The 21546-nt window shown below is 44.7% G+C and overlaps 1 protein-coding gene across 1 annotated transcript in view; it reads right to left on the bottom strand.

Moving 5' to 3' along the window:
- nfatc3b (nuclear factor of activated T cells 3b) overlaps positions 1 to 21546 on the bottom strand; it is a 42860-nt gene that overhangs the window by 3351 nt on the left and 17963 nt on the right. The window contains exons 2-9 of the mRNA XM_042226397.1: positions 14039 to 14717; positions 12236 to 12634; positions 11993 to 12152; positions 7166 to 7365; positions 5179 to 5351; positions 4865 to 5005; positions 4704 to 4759; positions 1888 to 2581 (exon numbers count right to left, since the gene is read on the bottom strand). Of these exons, the coding sequence (XP_042082331.1) occupies positions 1888 to 2581; positions 4704 to 4759; positions 4865 to 5005; positions 5179 to 5351; positions 7166 to 7365; positions 11993 to 12152; positions 12236 to 12634; positions 14039 to 14717 (2502 nt within the window). The remainder of the gene's footprint in view (positions 1 to 1887; positions 2582 to 4703; positions 4760 to 4864; positions 5006 to 5178; positions 5352 to 7165; positions 7366 to 11992; positions 12153 to 12235; positions 12635 to 14038; positions 14718 to 21546) is intronic.

The following is a 21546-nucleotide window of genomic DNA, read 5'->3' as shown; positions in this document are numbered from 1 at the left end:
AAGGACGACAGAAACCTTAAGCTGGATTTCCAGCATGAATACAGACAGTAAAAGCAGGGTCCCAGGCCGTGTCCATGGCAACATCACTTTATCAATCTTTTAATGAAAGGTCAGGTCAGGTGTTAAATTCTAATTTAGTATAAAAAAGTACCAAAAGTGTCCATCATGCAGGCACGGAGAACATTCATTATCCAGATTTTCATTTTTAATGTGTTTCAGAATCGTGTAAATACACTTCTATCAGCCACCACACACACGCACGCACGCACGCACGCACACTGTATAACCAGTCATAGTTTTCTTACCGGTGTGCTGATGCGGTGAGCATAATGTTTTTGAACATCCTGAACATTAAACTTTGTCGCACTTCTACTCTCTGCACTGACCGACTGATTTAAATATCTGAAATAAATCACATCTCCAAACCAGATCAATCTCTTAGGAGTCACATAACTCAAAAGCCACAAACTCCCTGTGGTGCCCTCCACAAAGAGAATGGGATGCCAGAGAAGCTCCTGTAGGTGCTTCAGTTTGTGAGCAGGCTGCCGTTCCTCTGGGGGGGGTGGAGGTTCTGATTTTCGGGGTTTTAAATTCGAGCTGAAAGGCTATGGAGGAAGACAGCGTGAAGATCAGACGCCCCGAGGACAGCTGCTGCCTGTGCCAACAAATTTAACCTCCACCTGCACCATTCAGAGCAGCAAATACAGCTATTATTAACCCAGATCAAACGCAATACGCACGCACACAGCCAACATCACAGAGCGACAGAGTGCACACATGGTGTCACTGACATGAGAAGAACAGACTGAAACAAGCAGGTTTACGAGGTAAAAAGACGAACGCTGCTCATGCTTTGATACTTTGACTCCACCAGGGCAGCTTTGCATCATTCAGAGTTCACAATAATCCTTCTTTATCTCATAATGAGTCTTTGTGCAGCCCCTCAGTTCAATCAGAAACAAGCAGTTTTAGCTCCTCCTCCTTTAAGCAAATTGGCTGCCCCTTAAAAAATAGCAAGTAGGTGGAGCTTCTGTGCCTGAGATGACTGTGTCACGAATAACTCGTCAGGCCTGGACTCTGCAGTCTATTCACACCTACAGGCCAGTGGACACTCTTTCAATGATGAGGATGTAACATCCTGGACAGGGAGGAACGCTGGTTTGAGGGCGGAGTCAAGGAGGCCATTTACGTGAAAAGGGAAAGACCATCTCTGAATCGAGGAGGGGGCCTAAGGGTACATCTGTCACCATCTTACATGCTGTGATTGCAGCCATTCCCCAACTCTCTGTGAATGGGACTCATGGCATCAGTGGTTGTTGATCAATGGTCATGAGAATTTGCATAATTAAGATTAAGGAACTGACCTCCCAGCCCATTGTTCCTTCAGTGGGCTGGTTTCAGTCATTATGCAAATGTGCTGTTTATAAGGTTGGAAACCTGCAGTCAGCTGAGACTGAAGACGTCACCTGATGATGACGAAACATTTCTCCCACAAAACGCTACGTCCAGATGAACAGAATCAACCTTTGGAGGTATCATTTCATGCATCGGTTAAAACACTGGACTCCAGGTAAAGGACGCGCAGCTGGAAACACTTCACGCAAGTCGAGCTGCCTGAGATTCACAGAATTTACATACAATGTTGCCTTTTTGTGATTTATATCGTTGTCAGGACGATAGATGTCTTATATCGGGATATGAGATTTTGGTCATATCGCACAGCCCTACTTGCTGTCACTTCCATAATTTAAAATGATTAAAATGACTTTGACCTCACATCTGTATATTATGTTGATAAATATAAATGTATATTATTGTGAAAAAAAACAGGATGAAGCTTTTTTGTTTTTATCAAGAGTAAATCTGGGTCAACATCCAGCTTCCTACCATCATCCAGCGTGATCTCCTGGAGGCCTAAAGATCCCAGAGGCGGCTGCTCCTCCGGCTCCTGCTTGATGATGAGCGCCTCCCCCGGCCCGGCCAGCGCAGAGTCCTTCGGGGGGTTGGCGGGTGTCACAAAGGTACTCCTGGGACTCAGAGACAGGTCCCTCTGAGATCCACCAGGGGAGGAGTGTGGAGGGACGGAGAAGGTCTGAAGTGGGACAGAAGAGGCTGGAGGAGGAATCGTGGTGATCTGAGGAGCCATGACGGAGGACTGAAGGGGAATCAAGGTGGTCTGCGAAGGCAAGGAGACTTGGAGTGGGACCGAGGACGTCTGAGGATACATTAAAGGGGTCTGAAGGGGAGCAGAGGCGTGAGGATGGTGGAGATGGGGGTTGCTTTGGGGACCACACTGCACCAGGAGGTCACAGGAACCATAGTACGCCACGTCAGGACTGAGCGTGCCGTTGCGCGAGGCCGTCAAGCTGAAGCCAGGTGGATTCTGGGAGATGCGATCTGGCTCCCAGCGTTCCTGCTTGACTGTGGCGACAGCGGGAGGACCGTGGTGTCTGACTCCAGGCAGGTAGGTGAAGCTCTGCGTCACACTTTTCCTTCTCTTCCCGTTAGTGACGTAGAACTGGACCTGGACCGGCGACGTCGCCTTCTTATTGTACACAGGAACCTCCACCACGATGCTGGACTGGAACACACACACACACACGTTTATAAAACATGAGCATTTGTTGCTTTTCTGCTTTACATACTAATGCATTTTGTATTTTGGGCGTTTGGACCTAAATGATGTGGTTTAACACATGCGCTGCACTCTGATCTGCAGCCACACGGAGGCTCTGAGCGCGTCAGCAAAACGCACTTAAAAGGAAGGAGGAGGAGCTTCGGCAAGAAGGCTTCATGGCACTACGAAAAAGGGGAAACAGTATTTATATGAATGTCTGAAATTTATCGTGGTAACGCTGGAGGTTTCAGCTTGTAACTTCCTCTTTCCACTTCCTATAAAGGGAATCTTGGTCGCCATCTTAAGAGACGTTCAAATGCTCAGAAAAAAAAACCTGAGCAAAATTCTGTGAGCTCGACACTTCAGGGCCCGAGGGGAGACTACAAATATTAGACCCAAATATTTTCCCTCCGCTCACTGTGCAGCCGGACATCAGGAGGCAAACAAAGAAACATTACAGCTGAAATCACACTCGGACACCGAGAAGCAACAAAAGCACGTCGCTGCATGCACTGACGAAGATCAACACACCAACACAACTGAGCAGGATCCTGCAATAAAACTAAGATCGCAGTACCGTGCTGCTATGAAGCAAAAGTACTCCGAGCAAAAGTTTCTTCATCCTGAGGTTGAGCTGTTTTCAGTAAGCATCAGTCTGAGTGTAGAAGAAAGACTGCATCTCCACAGTGACACACCTCGCTGTAAAACCTCGGGAGGCCCTGCTGCAGACGCCTGACTGCTTTCACTGATTTTAATTATGCTTGCAACACCATTTATCACATATTTAACTTAGAAAGACTTTTGTCCTTATTAAGCAGCAGAGGTCAAATCTAATTCAGTCATTAGTGCCACAAACCAATGTTTCTTGTCGTTGGTCACCAGGTTTGTACTCGTCTCAGATGTTGGTCTGCTGCTCTTTACAGAAACTCTGAAGCTCTCTTGGCTGCCACTTCATCTGTGGAGGTCTGGAGGCTGGCCAGGCCACTCCAGGACCCGTCTTCAGCTGCTCTCTTTTGCCTTAGTTTTGGGTCACCGCCATGCTGGAAGACCCATCTTGATTGTTCTGGCTAATGGTTAATTAACGATGCGTGTTCACACACGTCCGTCGAGTTGATGCCAAAGAGCCGCCTCTGACTCATTCACACGTTCACTGGAAACTTGAGACGCGCCTGAACATGTGTTCTTGAAGATCTCGGTGTGTTGCAGCGTAGCGCGTTACAGTCGTGTTCTTGGTCACTGGATGTAAAACTGCATTTCTTTATTTTCTTTGTTTTATTAGGACTCGTCTGTGAATGTACATGGGCTGGTTCTCATACAGCACTTTCCTACTCTACCTGAGCACTGAGCGCCTTACACAACATGCCTCGTTCACTGACTCATACACTCATTTTCTTCTGTGCTTCTAACAGTCACACTCCAGTGGACGCATCGGAGAGCAACTTGGGGTTAGCATCTCACCGTGCAGACGGGATCAAACCACCAACTTCCCAATTAGTAAATACCTCCTGCTCTATGTCAAGGACTTTTGACAAATAAAATTGGACTGATTGATTGGAGCCAACAAACATTTGAGCTGAGCTCTGCCTAAAGCTGACTGAGCGAGAGATGCTCAGACATCTGCAAACATTACTGATCCTTCCTGTCGAAACGTTGCTCATCCGTCCCGATCTCAGATCCAGCTGAACAAACTCAGAGTGAACTTGAGCCTTCAGAGCGGGGTCAAAGCGTACAGCTGTATATGGGAGGGTGCGCTTGATTTACCGCACAAGTCAGAACAAGAACTTTGTTGTGAGAACCCAGTCACTTTGTTTTTATCATCGCTGGAAGTCAGGATGGTAACTGAACTGAAACATGAAGAGTTCAGTTTCTGTTTGAGGAAAAAAAGAAATAAATGTAAACTTTTTGGTTTTCCCGTGTCTCAAAGATGCCGACGCTGCCTCGATGAGCGTTTGCAGTGATTTACTGCAACAGCTGCTCGAGTTGGAGCTCATTTTGAAACTCGAGGGAGAACAAAAAGTTTTGGATCCTTAAATCGTTAACTCTTTCTCCGTCTGTGTGCTGCATCGCCATCACTCCTCGTACTTACTCCGCTGCATTTTTCAGGCACGACTCTGGCATCGGTTTCCCACAGCGATCTTCCATCTGAGGGGACAAAACACACGAGTTAGACCTTCAGACAAATCATCAGGCTCACAGAAGTTTATGTAACCTTATTAAAGTTGCAGTAAATTAATAAGGCGATCTTACCGGGCCCTCTCTCCATGAAAACAACCCTGGACTGAGCGGAAATGTTGGGCCCGCTGATGAGCAGCTCCTGTCCTCCCTCTACGGAGCCGCTGGCTGGACTGAAGCTGTCCACCTGAGGGAGCTCCTGACCTGAGCGCTGGGCTGAAAAGCAACAGGTTTATTTTAGGACTTTATTACAGATCTCTGTGCTGCAGAGGAAACAGAACGGAGAAGGTAACTCGAGCATTAACAAACATGCAGTATATTTTTGCCTCTGCGTCTTCTTCTACGATCGTGCTTTAAAGGAACACAAGCTTCCTGTTTGCAAGACTCACAGCACTCCACGGGAATCGACGCTGTCTGCAGCCACAGAATCTGGCCGTCCGGCTGAGGGATGGCGACCCTGAACACCACCCGCACCCTCGTGTTCTTCCGCCCGATGTCCGTCTCTCCTTTCTTTAGCTCGATGTCGGCGTTACGCAGCTTCAGGATGCCGGCGCAGTCGATGCTACGAGAAAAAAGGCACCGTTCATCAGAACGCATCGTCTCAACTGCTAACTACCTGTCCACACGTGGACCAGAGCTCGCGCAGTGTGCACTGTGGTTCAGGTCCACATTCCTGCCAGCTGCAGAGAAGACTGTGCAAGGTATGAAGCTGAAGTGTGGGAGCGAGAAACTGGTGAAACAAGATCCACAGAGGAGCGACCCATCTGACTACAAACACCTCCGCTTATTAGAGTTTTGTTAAATGAGCCTGACGTGCCTGAAAACCACAGCGTGGCTGAAAGTTGCTGACGCGAGAACAAAAGGCCTCAAGGATCTGTACAAACCGTTTTGTGAACACAAGGTCCTTATTCACAGCTCTAACCCAACACCACCATATATGGCTAGTACTACTACTAGTTACTGAATAATTGAGCTCACAGCAAAGCCATCCTGTGGCTATGACCACTTAAAGCTGACTCACGCTGCCTGCAAACAAGCAGCAGACTAACATTATCGACTTATGTACATGCTTCCTTCTTTAAATGTTTGAGATTACGGTGACATTATTTACATGCTTCCTGCCTCCTCTACAGTGTGTCTAGACTCTGTACCACAGCTCTTTATTTTTTGCTGCGCTTTCTAATCTGGCTTCCTGACCTTCGTTAAGCCTAAAGAGACAGCGGCCATGTATTTGTATGTTTTTAAAACCATGCTGAGTTCTTATCGATGTTATTTCCTGTCACAAACAGCTGATCTTTGTAATTTCCCCTCCTCTAAAAGGAGGGCTCGAAACCTCGTAGATGCCTCAGTCACGAAATACCTTCAGAACAAACGTCCTGAGTGTTTCCGTCTTTGTGTTCAAAGTAAAATTGCTCTCTCCAGTTTTGGGATCATTTCGATCATTTTTGGGGAAATTGTTACCGTGTTTTGTTGCTCAGATGAAGAAAAAACAGTAACATGAAAGGTTTTCTGGCAGCGAGGCTGGTGTGAAGATCGATATCATTGGGAACGTGATAAAGACTCAGCTACCCAGGGTGTGGGTAGCTGAGCATTAAGTATAATTAGCAGTTGTATGTAAATGGTTTGATATGCTGTTGCTTAGTAGTGTCATGTAGTCAGTGTAAGAGGTCAACTAACCCTAAGCTGCCGCTGGTTGACCATTTCTCGGGTCCTCAAAATGACTTGCAGGGGGACAGATCGTGTGTAGAACCACCACTCAGACCTGCACCCCTTGCTAACAAACTTGCCTGTACCCCTGTCCTGAAGAAACACCTGAAAACTGTTCCAGTAAGGTCTTCTGACTGCCTGCTCCACATGTGAGGCTCAAAAAAAGCCCTGGCTATCACATGGGACATTGTTTTGAAGGTCTGGGGCCACCCTCAGTCAGTATTTTGAACCCATTGAGATGGGGTTGGCAGCTTCCACAGGCGATGCCCAACCGTTGCTATGGTGTCTGGTAGGTGGAAAGTTTGTTTCCTTAAATGGTGATAGCGGCTTATCCGTCTCTTTTAGCTGAGCTACTTTAATAAAACTCTTTAATTTAACCCTTTTGCCTCCTTGACTCCTTTTTCTGACCCGGACACTTTTTGTTACTTCCCCCTCACCGCCTAGACCCCTCAGGGGAACGTAACAACACCCGCCCGTTCTTTACACGTTGTTAGGAAAAATCAGAAAACAGAAATATACATGGAGAAGCAGCAGGTTTAAAAGTCAATATTTGATTTGATCGTCTTTCTTCAGGCTCCTTGAAGGACATTCAAAGCTCTTCTCTGTGCTGAAACAATATGAGGAGCACCTGAGTGACGGTGCATGGCTTATAGGGTTCGTGATCGTTACCTGGCAGACATGTCGTTCTCTGGAAGCAGAGGGATCTCCAGCACTTTGATGGAATCCATAATTTTCTCCTGACACATGGTGGTGACCGTCTTCCCCGTCACTCGGTGGACCTGGTAGAAGGGGTGAGGACGAATGTATCGGTCGTCCGCGGTGCCGATGAACAGCACCAGACCGACCCGCTGCTCGCTGCATCCGTGCAACTACAGGAAAGGAAGAAATACGAGCTGATAAGCAGCTGCTCATCCTGACGAACACCTTGACACCACTGCAACCTGAAACGTCACGCTCTGGACTCCAAATTACTTTAAACTGTTGGATGTGAAGCCGACATGTGATATCTCACAGTACAGTTTTACAATGATTCATTTCGTGCTGGCTGGATCAGTGCAGGGAATTTTTCCATGGGGAAAAACACAGATGTGTAGTTTAGCATGAAGGCCACCTGAGGGATAGACGCAAGTGGTCAGACCTTTATTTAAAGGAATGGTTTGATGGTTTTTGGACAATGATGCATTTTTACCACCAAACAAAAGTCCTGCATCAGCTGTTTAGGAAGTACCGTCGCTTTTATACAGAGGCCCATTTTCAGAGGCTCAGGAGTAAGTTTCATGGTCTGGTGAAGCCTACTTCCTAAATATTATCCAAATAATATCCAGGAGAACTTAAGCAGATAAAAGACTTGGAGGTGATTCCATGTGTTAGCCGTTCACTCTCAGCATGAGGTCCAAAGAGATGAAGTGAGGGAGGCCATCACTAGGCTGGTTAACTGGTTTCAGAGAGGAACTAATCCCAGGACATTATTTGGAAATTTCCTGTAATGGGAGAAATGTTTTTTCTCCTTCAGCATCTTCCTGCCTGCCAGCTGTTCTTACTCCAGCTCAGCTGTTATTTTGGAAAGATTTGTATCCATTTCTTTACTGAACTGGAAACATCTGCCTGCATCTTTGTTCAAAAACCTCTTTCTGGTTTTGTAAAGTTTCGAGAGCTTCCAGTTACTCCTGCTAATGTTGGACCTGAGCTCTACCTGTGACACTGGTGACCATCACATTATGCTCGACAGGTGGAGATACTGGGTGGGTGTATCAGGCTCTGCTTTGGAGAGGTTCTCCTCTCGAGGTTCTCGTCACTTCTATGCTGATGACATCCTGTAAAGCCCCAGGATGTTACAGATCTTGCTTAGATTCCACTAAAACTTAGATCGCTGAGACTTTTCTCAATTGAAAAAAACAAAGAAGTCTGTTTGTGTCCAAGGGTAATGGGAACTCTTGGTCCTCTTGCCACATTTTCTGGAAGATTTGATTGATTTGTTCTACATCAGAGAGTAGTTAACTACCAACGTACTGGGGCGATCGTGGCTCAAGAGTTGGGGGTTCGCCTTGTAATCGGAAGGTTGCCGGTTCGAGCCCCGGCTCCGACAGTCTCGGTCGTTGTGTCCTTGGGCGAGACACTTCACCCGTTGCCTACTGGTGGTGGTCAGAGGTCCCGGTGGCGCCAGTGTCCGGCAGCCTCGCCTCTGTCAGTGCGCCCCAGGGTGGCTGTGGCTACAATGTAGCTGCCATCACCAGTGTGTGGATGTGTGTGTGACTGGATATGTAAAACACTTTGGGGTCCTTAGGGACGAGTAAAGCGCTATATAAATACAGGCCATTTACATCGTGACCTAAGGTCATGTGATCAGGGCCTGTGCGTCAAGGCTGAGAGCTAAAGGAGACAAAGCATTTGCTTTTTAGCATTTTGTTGCAAAGCAATTTGTGATATTTGTCTTGAAAGGTAGAAAAACAACAACACAAAAACATCTGGACAGATGAAACCAGGAATAACTTACAGAGGAGGAGAGGCCTGATGACAATATCCTCCGAACACGGAGGAGGCAGCATTATGTGCATGTTCAGCTGTAAGTGGCCTTGATCATTGGGGTCACACGTCCTCAGGAAGGGTGTTGATGTTAAAAAGCTTATCGCAAAGCAAAAGTGTGATATCTGAACTGAAAAGCTCCCGGCCACAAATAAAGCTGGAGTGAACACATGAAGCATGTTTGAGACGGAGAGAAAACGACTGTGGTCACATTAGCAGAAGGAAAAGAAGGAGAACTGAAAGAGAAATCTAACAGTTACTATTTTAATCTCTTGCAAATTTCCTCCTTAGTGAGTATTAGAGGGCACTGCAGGGCAACCTGCACGTGGCGAATAAAGCCTTGATTGATTGATTGAGGTGTTATGTGTGTTTTTGACCTTTGGACAGGTGAGCCTGGCTTACATTTATACCTCCAATTGTTATATAAAAAGTCCAAACAAAAAGCCTGTGTCATAACCATAAATGAAAGCAAACACTAGAAACTGTTTTAACAGGACGAGCGCTACAGACTTATAACAAAAGTCACCAAATTAGCGACTGCTTCAAATAAACTTGTAAATAAAAACAACTATTTATGTCTAACTGTCAAGACAAATGAAACAAAAACAGGTGGATGTGGTGGGGCACCTGGGTGTAGCCCACAGTAGTGCGGTCCTTTCTCTTGTTTTGACTCTGACATGTAACTGAGAATACGACTCGTTTATTAGACCTACTGTAATTACAGGTCGAAATGCAGATCCTTTCCCAATAAAAGGTCTCGCCATGAAAAGTTCTGATGATGATTGATTGCATATGATTCAGCATTTAAACTGGAACAGGTTTAAAAACCGGGAAAGGGATCCTGGGAAATGCTGGGATCTCTTGGAGGACGAGGAAATGAAAAAATGAAAACGGCCCGACTGATCGTGACATTTACAGACCTGCAGTTAAGAAATCATCTGCATAGTGAGCTGCCTTATCCTTTTATAAAGACTTTTAATATTGTCTTGTTAAGTATTTGCTTCATCATAAAGATAGGGGTCACTGTACCATTCAGTTTCTACCCTCATTCATCTTAAGATGAGAGGAAATATAGACAAAGAGAATTTGAAGAACAGCCCTAGCTCTGTCGTCCTTTGTAGATTTCACAAATTAAACAGCAGCCCTGAGTGTGATTATCTGCTTCCTGTGTGACCTGTTGTCCCTTTTCTCGACAGTAAACGCTGCGAGTTTTAGCACGTCTTGCAGCAGGAAGCTTTTCTAGCCTTGGCGGCGGCCTGAGAATGTGCCACCCAGAATAGCCCTGCTGGTGTCCGTTACATGCGAGGCCTTGATGGAGGCTTTACTTGTCTCAGGCCGCCTCTGTTGTCTGATCCACAGGCTCCGCGGGGCTGCTCACTCGACACATCGGCAAAGCACGCAACCTCAGTCGACCTGTGATTTCATCTCCCGTGGGTCACCACAGGCTCGATGCTTTCAGCTTTTTATTAAAATTATTATTTATGCCACAGACTCACACTTAACTGTTTGAAGAGTACCAAAAACTGAACGAGCAGGCACAGAAGCTTGTTTTCATCTACCTGAACTGTTTTCATTTTCAGAAACCTAAACTTACCACAGCCTAAACAAAAAAACGAAGTCAAAGCTGCAGTTCCTCTAATGGCCACTAGAGGCCTCAGACGTCCCCATAGACTCCCATGTTAAATTGTTACAGCAGTATTAAACACGTTTATAGCATGAAACGGGGAAAAGGTGTTTTGGTCTTTAAAGATAATTTCACCCTTCATAACGACTCACCTGTTTAAACTGTGTGAAGCCTTAAAATTTGCATTATTAGGGGCGTGGCCTCTGACAGGTGGATGGTGGCACAGGCAACGTCCACACTGGCCCGGATAGATTTGAAAACTGCGTTTTCGTCTGAAAACGCTCCGCGTCCACACTAGCGTTTTCAGTCGTTTTCCCAGAGTTGTGCGTCCACATTGAAACGGCCGAAAACGCTTACGTTTCAGTACTGTGCAAGCGCAAAACGCAAGAAGATTCGGCCTGCCTCATTTCAGCCTGCAGCTTATTTAATTTCCGGCTCTTTGAAATGTCGCGGCAAAATGTCGAGGAAAAGCACCGAGTTTTTTAAATGGACTCACAATGAGGTGGAGTTGTTGCTGCGAGTAACACAAAAGTACAAAGTTGCAAAAGTGAGTGAGAAATAAAGAATTTGAAGAAAAGCTCTCTGAAGCGCGTACAGACTGATATTAATCTTTAATAGGGCTGTCAAACAAAACAACTGCTGTATAATACCCTCCACTATCCTAGTTTAATTGGTCACATGACTGCATCACATGACTACAATGTGTCATCGTTTTCAAAAAGGCTCTGGGTTCGCTGTCCACACTGCGACGCACAAACTGCGTTTTCAAATGCATCTGCTTTGGAGAGCGCTTTCAAAACGCTGCGTTTTCCTTGACTGAAAACGGCGTCTCAGTGTGGACGGGAGGTCAAAACAGAGAGAAAACGATTAGTGTGGACATGACCCCAGACCGCTGTAGCTGCTAGCTGTCTGTTAGGCGGGATATGTTTGTGCTGTTGAAGCCTTTTGGAGCATTTTAATGGCATTATCTGACTAACAACATGGCTGTGGTGAGAACAGTGGAAATGCATCCAGTTTTTATTTTAATGTTGACCCATCACATGCACCCTCTTCTATCACACCAACACTGAAAGCTCTTACTTTCATTTCAGCTGGTAATAGCCTTAGTGGCTGTTCTCACTGTAGTTTGCCTCAGTAAACTTTTGCACCAGTGCCCCGAGCGTCCTTATTCTATTGTTTATTAGTTTAAAGACTCCAATATCATTTCAGTTTATTTCTATAATACCCTTGAATCTCACATGTTAAGTCAGTGCCAAGGTAACTCACCTTAAAGTAAATCGAGAACAAGCTTAGATTAAACAAACTCTGTGACAAAAAAGGTTAATATGAAAGTGATACTGAGGACGCACCTTAACGATAGGATGTCCAGCAGCTGCCTTGATGGATCCGCGGCTGCCCTCCGTCTCGTAATGCGCCCTGTGGTAGGACTTGGGCTGGACCTCCACCTTCAGCTCGCACTGGTCATACTGGCTGGGCAGAGGCCAGTCCAAAGGAGGGGGCGATGAGGTCCTGAAGGCAGAGAAAACAGATGTGATCATCAGCTAGTAACCGAACTACACCCAAATCTATTTGCTGAATGCTGTAAGGCCCACCTGAACAGAGGGGCGTTTCCGGGTTTGGGTTTGTTCCAGGTAAAGTGGGAGGGCACCTGAAGGAAGAGCTCGGCCAGGCCCTCTTGTTCCCGCCCCTCTTCTGCGGGAGGATCCTGGAAGGACTCCAGACTGGCGTCTACTTGACCTGCCAGGAGGACCAACTGACTCCCCGACGTCCTCCTAGTCTTGGAGGGAACGTCCAGCTCAGGGAATCCGCACATGAGGAGGGGTCCGAGGGCGCCGGCAGGGCTTCCCACCCAGGTTTCATCTGTCACGCTGCCCCGTGGGGAGGCGCCTGGTGTGGGGCTGGGTGAGTGGTGAGGGGACGGAGAGCGCGCATGAGGGTCGGCGCTGGAGTGGCGTCTCTTACCACAGGGGGAGGTTGGCCTGGATGACGGCCTGAGAAAGAGCGGGATCAACGACTCAGACATGCACATCTGAACGTGTTTAGCCCAGGGGTCACAACCTTTAAGACCCATTTGGAGCCGGTTTCCACGCAAAAGAAAACAGAGCTGCAAATACTTGTTGACATCTAAAACGAAGATAACACTGTACATATTGTTTTTACCTTTGTGCGAACAACTAAGGTGTGTTGCTTATGAAATCCATGAAGTGCTACAGAGAAAATTACATTTTATTTATGTAATGAACACATTTTGAACTCTTAAAGAAATATAACAAAAGCAAAGCTGAACTAAAATGATCCAGAAACAAAAACTGTTGTATCGCCTTTGGGCTTTTGGAGCCTTGACCTGACTTTTAAAAAATAATTGGAAAAAACAAACTATGCTGCTAAAAAATGAAAAATAGATATTTCAAAATTCTGCCTAAATATGTATTTTACCTGGTTAATGTGTGTGGCGGGGCGTGGTCTGCAGCGCCGCTGCAGGGGAGGCGGACGCACCTGAGCGGCACCCGCAATCACGCCTCGCCGCCTTAAGTCTGTGCTCTCTATGCTGTTGTGTTGGTGTGTGTCGGGCTGTGTGCGTCAGCAACCGTGTGTGAAAAGCGTGTTCATGCAAACGTCATCAGGTCTGCCGTGATATGTTTACAACGGGACTTCTGCTCCTGAACCTCTGCGCACAGCGTCTGCAGGTCGGGGCTGTACGAAGTCACTTTCATCTTTACAGGACTGTAAGCTGTCGTCTGTGAGGCGTGAGCGTGTTTGTTTTAACATAGTTCACGGTGGAGAACAGCTGCGACATAATGTGGATCCGAAGATCCATAATTGGCCTACCTGGGGTTGAAAGTCTCGATAAATGCACGGCGTTTCGGCGACTACACCGGCTTCCACGCGTGTGACGCTTATTTTGAGCGATGAAAAAATAATAAAATATAATTTTATATTTATATGTCAATATCACAATAATCTGCCAATGTAGAACTACAAGTTAAAAAAGAACATAAATAAAATACACTTCAGCTAAATACTTTAATTTATTTTCCCAAACCACGCGGAGCCGCACTATAAGGACTAAAGAGCCGCGGGTTGCCGACCCCTGGGTTAGGCAGTGTTTCCTTCCATGTATTAAACACTTTTTATGTTTAATAAACATAAACCCACCTGCAAAGTAATGCAACGTCCCCTGACTCGCTAAACAAGCGCTTCCCAAAATTCACACCTTTAATCACAACTCTGACTATTCAGTTAATTATTAGGAGTTCGTTATTTATTAATATATAATAATATGTTTATTTTTTTAATTTTAAAGTATCGATTACTTAAGGGTCCTGTTGTGATTTTATCTTGAAATGGTTGAAATGAACCAAATTAAGACATCTGGTCTCCATGGCGATATCTACCTGGAAGTGGGCCGGCGGTTGAGCCAACTCTCATCTGTCACGCTGGTTCGAGGAGAGTGGCACGGTGACTGGCGGGGCGACTGGCGAGGTGACTGATGGGGCGAGAGCGCCGGGTTGAAGGCCAAAGGATGCTGGTACTTCTGCTGCCACAGCTCTACCCCAAAGGCTCCGCCCCCACAGCCCGGAGAACCAAAAGGCGAGCTGAGGGGGGAACCCATAGCGAGGCGGGCGGCATCAGGTAGCTCCCCCTCCACATCATCGTAGGTATGCGAGAAAGACTCACAAGAGGAGAGGTCGGAGATCCAGCTCCTGGAGGAGAGGCTGCTGCACGGGCTCGGGCACAGAGCCGGATCCCGGTAGCGGGGCTCCAGAGAGAGGTACAGCTGGTCTCTGGACCAGGATGCGTCGCTGTAACCCCCCTCTGCCCCGCCCACTGCCAAAACATCCTGGCTACTGTCGGGCTCCAAATGGTTGTTTGGAGCAATGGAGGTAATCTGAATGCTGGGGCAGTCAAAGGCTCTGGGGTTCACCTGGGCACCGTACTGGGGCCCCTGAAGTTGGTATCCAACATGTGGGTCTGAGGTGAAACATGAGGGGGAACTCTGCAGCTCCTGGATGAAGGGCTGCTCGACCAGAGCCTGCGCGGAGGAGGGAAACGTCCTCACATCGAGATCTGGACCTGCGAAGCGGAGTAAAGAAAACAACATGTAAATCAGGCAGGAGATCATTTGCATTGCAAATGTGTGGTTTTCTTTTTATGGTGTAGCTGTCCTGGAGCAGACGACTGCACCTGACAGGTAATATTCATCAGTCGCCGGGAGAGAACCTGCAGGAAAGCGGTGAGGAAATAAAGTCCACAGGGTTTCCTGCAGAGTTTAACAGGATTTCAAAAACAAGACCATCCTCACATCCCAAGAATGTGACCTTCATAGAGCAAAGACTTAGATATCTTCTCTGAGGGCCATACTGGGAAATGAGTGTTTGGCACGTATAGATTAGTCAGAGTTTAGATATTATGTGTGCAGTCACATCCCCGGGGTGCTGCTTTGAGGCTGAAAAACACTCGTCGATAGGTTATCATTTAATGTAAAAATGACTGTCATGTCATTTGGCTACAGATGTAACAGCAACATGATTAAGCTTCAATTTTGCTCTTGCACAGTTTCACAATTTCAACATCTTTGAGTATTTTACATGTTTGATGCAGGCTGACTTCCTGTCATTACATCATTCGACATAAAAACCTCCAAAAAAGGCAAAAAGAAACCAACGTGTGTAAAGATCACTACAACAAAACAGAATGTGATAAAACATTGTTTCAGCCCAATTATCACAACTGTGATCACCACATCAGCCCGCCGTGACGCATTTCCTCCTCCTCTGTCGATTCATTTTGATCTTCTGTTCATTTGCTTGATTGAAGCTTCGACTTCATTTCCGTTCTCTCACCAACGATGAGATGCGTCATGATTTCAGGATCAAAAAAAAATCAGTCGTTGAAGAATCGTGACTAGTCGACTAATCGTGGCAGCCCTAATATTAATAACATATTATTGATTAACCTCGTCTTGTGGACGGAGGTTCTCAGATGTTTGGTCTGTTTTTGGCGTCTTCTTCCTGCTGTTCGATGGCGTTTGTGGTGGACCCTCAGCAGGAGCTTTGGGAGAACACGGGGATCGTTTTTAGCTGAAAGAATTTGGACCATTTTTCACTCTGTGGTTTCTCAGAGTTTGTTTGAAGGAGTAGTTTGAGCCAATAATGACTAATGAAGACAAAGCTGTGGTTTGCTCCTGACAAATTTTGTCCTACTATTATAGGTAATAACACTTTATTATTTCCCACCAGTCGGTTCTTACTTTGACAGTTTTATATCAGACTGCTGACACAGTAAACTAAAGTAAATCCTTGGACTTGGTGGAATAATCAGTTGTGATTTTGAGCAGATGTGATGTTATTGGCAGCTCATAGGTCATGAAATTAAAGTTGAGACACTTGTTTGTAGATGGACAGAAAAACAGCGAGCAGCTATTTTTATACTCTTTCATTGGTTCTTTAGTCAAACAGACACTGAAGGAATCGTCTGCACCTCTGAAAAGTTTTCACTGGTTTCTCTTTAATTCTTGACGCTTCTTTCAGCTGTTCTGAATGTCCTGCAGGCTGACTATGAAAGACTGGCAGATAAGCAGCTTCAGCAGCTCTGATGGATGAATGGATGCATAGACTGTGAGGTGATTAGATGTGCAGATAGATTACGGACAGGTCATCAGATGGCTACTGCAGATGTGTTCGTTGTCTGCATGCGCTTCAGGCAGCGTGCTGCCGTGCATCACTGCTGGCAGGTTTTACTTCCTGGTTTGCTTGTTTTTTTGTTTGTTTTAACCGCTCTGTGACACCCAGCTGCTGGCGGGTATCACCTCCTCCCCCTCTGTCTGCACTCAAACGGGGTAACTGTTGCATCAGATCTCATTTATTTCTACTCAGCGAGTGGAGCTACTGAAGCAGATCACAGTTGGAGCTTTCATGCCTTTTTTGCATACACACTGCAAGGTGTGTGTGTGTGTGTGTGTGTAGGGGGGGTATTAATAGTAGTGTTGCAGTAGGGCGTGTGTGCAGCTGTGTGAATGCATTTACTCAACTGTTGGAGATAATCTGTCACCATAATTATCTCGGTGCAAGTAGAGTCGGACCGAGACGGCGTTACTGAAAATAGCTGAATAATGCATCACGAATACGCGTCGTCACAGACACTATACAGCAAATAGTAAACAATCAGCAGGCAGACAGGAAGTGGTTCTCCTCTGGAGGTTGTTTGGCTGGTTTGGGATTTCATAAAACTTTTTTAAACCACATTCAGTATCAGTTCCCTTATCGGATCTCATTTTTGGGCATCTAAAAAAGTATAAATAACCACAAATCAGAGCATCAGTGTGTCAGGACCTCTGTGGTCACACAAGATGCTCATTTCCATCTCTCACAGACCTTTGTGGTTTATTGCCAACTTTATTTGATCAAAAAAATGAAAATATCCCGGATTATCTACAGGGTGGGCCATTTATATGGATACAGTGAATAAATGGGAATGGTTGGTGATATTAAAGTCCGTGTTTGTGGCACATTAGTATATGTGAGGGGGCAAACTCCTCAAGGTGGGTGGTGACCATGGTGGGTAGAGATGGGCCGATCCGATATTACGTATCGGTATCGGTCCGATACTGACGTAAATTACTGGATCGGAGAGAAATAAAAAATGTAATCCGATCCATTAAATATCAAAAAAGCACCTCACAAAACTTGCGACACGGCGTAACTCTGCTCATAACCGTAGCACGTCGGAGCAGTGTGGTCACGTGATAGAGCGGCTGTGTGTATTTGAGCCTCGCTACCAACCAGCATTTCATCTCCGAGGAAGTTTTCCCAGAGAGAAGTAAAGCAAGTGTGTAAGTTCATCTCTGAATGTTTGTAAAGCATTCCCACGTTAAGCTTAACAACCGATATATGGAGCGACTGCCTCTCCTGCTGCTACTTCAATCATGAAACTGATCAATGATCAGCTGATCGTCTCTCTTCTTTGTTTTTGGCCCACTTTGCACCAGAAAGAGGAAACCAGCGGCTGAACAACAGCAGCACGTTTAAGCTTGATCAGCTGTTGTTAGAATTATTTAATATTACTTTCTACCCAGGATCTTTTTCTACAGCTGACGGCTGGTAACTGTGCAGGGGCGGATCTAGCAAAGTTTAGCCAGGGGGGCCGATAGGGCATGAACAGGGAAAAGGGGGCACAAAGACATACTTTTCTTTCTTATTCTCATTTAAAATGTCAGCTTTTAATAAATAATTATCTGAATCTTACACCCAAAGTTTTAATCTGATGTAAAATGTATAGAAGTCCATTACTGTATATAGTAACTGTTAAGTCTAATATACCCTAGTAAGCTTAGTACTTTTTCCTTTGGGAACCATCTGTGCAGTCTGCAGTTCTGTTGAAGAAAGATGTTGAATCTATTTAATTATTCTTGAAAAATAATTTATTTCTGTGCATTAAATTAAAGTTGATTAATCGATTAAGCATCATGAGGTGGGGGGTGGTTCCCTATTTATTTATTTTTATGTTGTTGTGGTGTGTGTGTGTGTGTGTGTGTGTGTGTGTGTGTGTGTGTGTATGTTATATTTTTTTTTTTTTTTTTTTTTTTTTTTTTTTTTTTTTGCTGGGAGTTTGCAACCCTATTAGTTAGGTTGCTTACTCTTTAAAATACCAGAATAGGGAGGATGGGCAGGTTTAAGTTTATTAGATTGATCAGTTTTGCTGAACTATGAAATATTTTGGGTGCAGTGTGTTTTTTACATACAGGTATAACAGAATAGCTTTAGTGTTGTTGTTTATTTAAACTTGAGTATGAACTTATACAAATGCAGCAAGATATTAAAAAAACACTATATCAGATTCATATCGGTATCGGCCGATATCCAAATTTATGATATCGGTATCGGACATAAAAAAGTGGTATCGCGCCATCTCTAATGGTGCCATGAGGCAAGGCAAGTTTATTTGTATAGCACAATTCAACAACAAGGTGATTCAAAGTGCTTTACAGAGACATTAGAAACAAAAACAAATAAAAAGCATGATTTAAAATTGATTAAAACAAGCAAACAAACTAACTAATTAACAAACAAACAAACAAACAAAACAGTATATAAAATCAAAACAGATAAAATCAGAACAGTAGATAAAATCAGTAGTTAAATGTAAGTTTTGAAATTTAAGCTTAAAGTGTGGATTTGGTGCTTTATTCAAATGCAGCTGAGAACAGGTGAGTCTTCAACCTGGATTTAAATAAACTGAGTGTTTCAGCTGATCTGAGGCTTTCTGGGAGTTTGTTCCAGATATAAGGAGCATAAAAGCTGAATGCAGCTTCTCCGTGTCTGGTTCTGACTCTGGGAACTGATAAAAGACCGGATCCAGATGACCTGAGGGATCTGGAAGGTTCATACTGGGTCAGGAGGTCACTGATGTATTTTGGTCCTAAACCATTCAGAGCTTTATAGACCAGCATCAGAACTTTAAAGTCTATCCTCTGACGGACAGGCAGCCAGTGTAAAGACCTCAGAGCTGGACTGATGTGGTCCACTTTTTTGGTCTTAGTGAGGACTCGAGCAGCAGAGTTCTGAATGAGCTGTAGTTGTCTGACTGATTTTTTAGGTAGACCTGTAAAGATGCTGTTACAGTAATCAAGCCTACTAAAGATGAATGCATGGACTAGTTTTTCCAGGTCCTGTTGAGACATCAGATCTTTTATCCTTGAAATATTCTTGAGGTGATAGTAAGCTGACTTTGTTATTGTCTTAATGTGTTTTTCTAAGTTTAGGTCTGCATCCATCACTACACCCAAATTTCTCGCCTGGTTTGTGGTTTTTAGATGTATAGATTGAAGTTCTCTGGTGACCTGTAATCGTTTTTCTTTGGCGCCAAAGACTATTACCTCAGTTTTGTTTTTGTTTAGCTGGAGAAAATTGTGGCACAACCAGTCATTAATTTCCTCAATGCATTTACCAAGAGCCTGTACAGGGCCTCGGTCTCCTGGTGACATTGTGATATATATTTGTGTGTCATCTGCATAGCTGTGATAGTTTATTTTGTTGTTCTTTATAATCTGTGCCAGTGGGAGCATGTAGATGTTAAACAGAAGGGGTCCCAAGATGGAACCTTGGGGAACTCCACATGTGATACTTGTCTGCTCAGATGTGAAGTTACCTATTGATACAAAGTATTTCCTGTTTTCTAAGTATGTTTTGAACCAGTTTAGTACAGTTCCTGAAAGACCTGCCCAGTTCTCCAGTCGTTTGAGTAATATGTTGTGGTCAACTGTATCAAATGCTGCACTGAGATCCAGTAAAACTAAGACTGACATTTTTCCACTGTCTGTATTCAGACATATGTCATTAAACACTTTGGTCAGAGCGGTTTCAGTGCTGTGGTTCTGTCTAAAACCTGACTGGAAGGCATCGTAGCAGTTATTCTGTTTTAAGAAGTAACTGAGCTGTTGAGAAACTGCTTTTTCAATGATCTTACTTAAAAATGGGAGATTTGAGATCGGCCTGTAGTTGTTCATTTGTGTCTTGTCAAGATTGTCCTTTTTCAGTATAGGTTTGATTACAGCAGTTTTTAGTGGTTCTGGAAACACACCTGATAATAAAGAAAAGTTGACGATCTGTAACAGGTCTGACTCTAAAGTCTTTGAGACCTTTTTGAAAAAACTTGTTGGCAGGACATCTAAACAGCAGGAGGAGGAGTTCAGTTGACCTAAGATGTCCTCCAGGTCTTTGCTGTTAATAGGTTGAAACTGTTTCATGGTGTTTAAACAGTTTTTTGGTGGACACAGTACATATCCTGGATCTGCTGTTGATGTACCAATTGCTTGTCTAATTTTTTGGATTTTTTCGTGAAGAATTTGGCAAAGTCATTGCAGGCCATGGTTGAATGAAGTTCAGCTGCCACTGACACAGGAGGGTTTGTTAGCCTGTCAACTGTAGAAAATAAGACCCGAGCAGAAGAAGTCGGCCATCTTGGATACAACTTTTGTTTTTTCAATAGGAAGAGGGCCATGTGACACATCAACTTATTGGTAATGTCACAAGAACAACAATGGTGTGCTTGGTTTCAACGTAACTTTATTCTTTCATGAGTTATTTACAAGTTTCTGACCACTTATAAAATGTGTTCAATGTGCTGCCCATTGTGTTGGATTGTCAATGCAACCCTCTTCTCCCACTCTTCACACACTGATAGCAACACCGCAGGAGAAATGCCAGCACAGGCATCCAGTATCCGTAGTTTCAGGTGCTGCACATCTCGTATCTTCACACCATAGACAATTGCCTTCAGATGACCCCAAAGATAAAAGTCTAAGGGGGTCAGATCGGGAGACCTTGGGGGCCATTCAACTGGCCCACGACGACCAATCCACTTTCCAGGAAACTGTTCATCTAGGAATGCTCGGACCTGGCACCCATAATGTGGTGGTGCACCATCTTGCTGGAAAAACTCAGGGAACGTGCCAGCTTCAGTGCATAAAGAGGGAAACACATCATCATGTAGCAATTTCAAATATCCAGTGGCCTTGAGGTTTCCATTGATGAAGAATGGACCCACTATCGTTGTACCCCATATACCACACCAAACCATCACTTTTGTTGTCCAACAGTCTTGGAGGGATCCATCCAATGTGGGTTAGTGTCAGACCAATAGCGGTGGTTTTGTTTGTTAACTTCACCATTCACATAAAAGTTTGCCTCATCACTTAAATGATTTGCAAAGAGCAGTGGTTCCCAAACTGTCAGGGAACTGCAGCGGGGCTAAAAGTACTACATTAAAAAGAAAAACTTGAAAATTTCTGCTTTGAATTAAATATAAAATTGCTGTTAAATGATTGCATTAAAAAAAGTTGGAGAACCAATGAAACAAATCAACGAGAGTTTTAAAAAATGACGTTATTCATCATTTTTGTACC

This window comes from Haplochromis burtoni, unplaced genomic scaffold (assembly GCF_018398535.1).
Source record: "Haplochromis burtoni strain Fernald_Lab_line unplaced genomic scaffold, NCSU_Asbu1 Contig_210, whole genome shotgun sequence".
Lineage (NCBI taxonomy): Eukaryota > Metazoa > Chordata > Actinopteri > Cichliformes > Cichlidae > Haplochromis > Haplochromis burtoni.
This window is presented reverse-complemented; position numbering and strand designations above follow the sequence as displayed.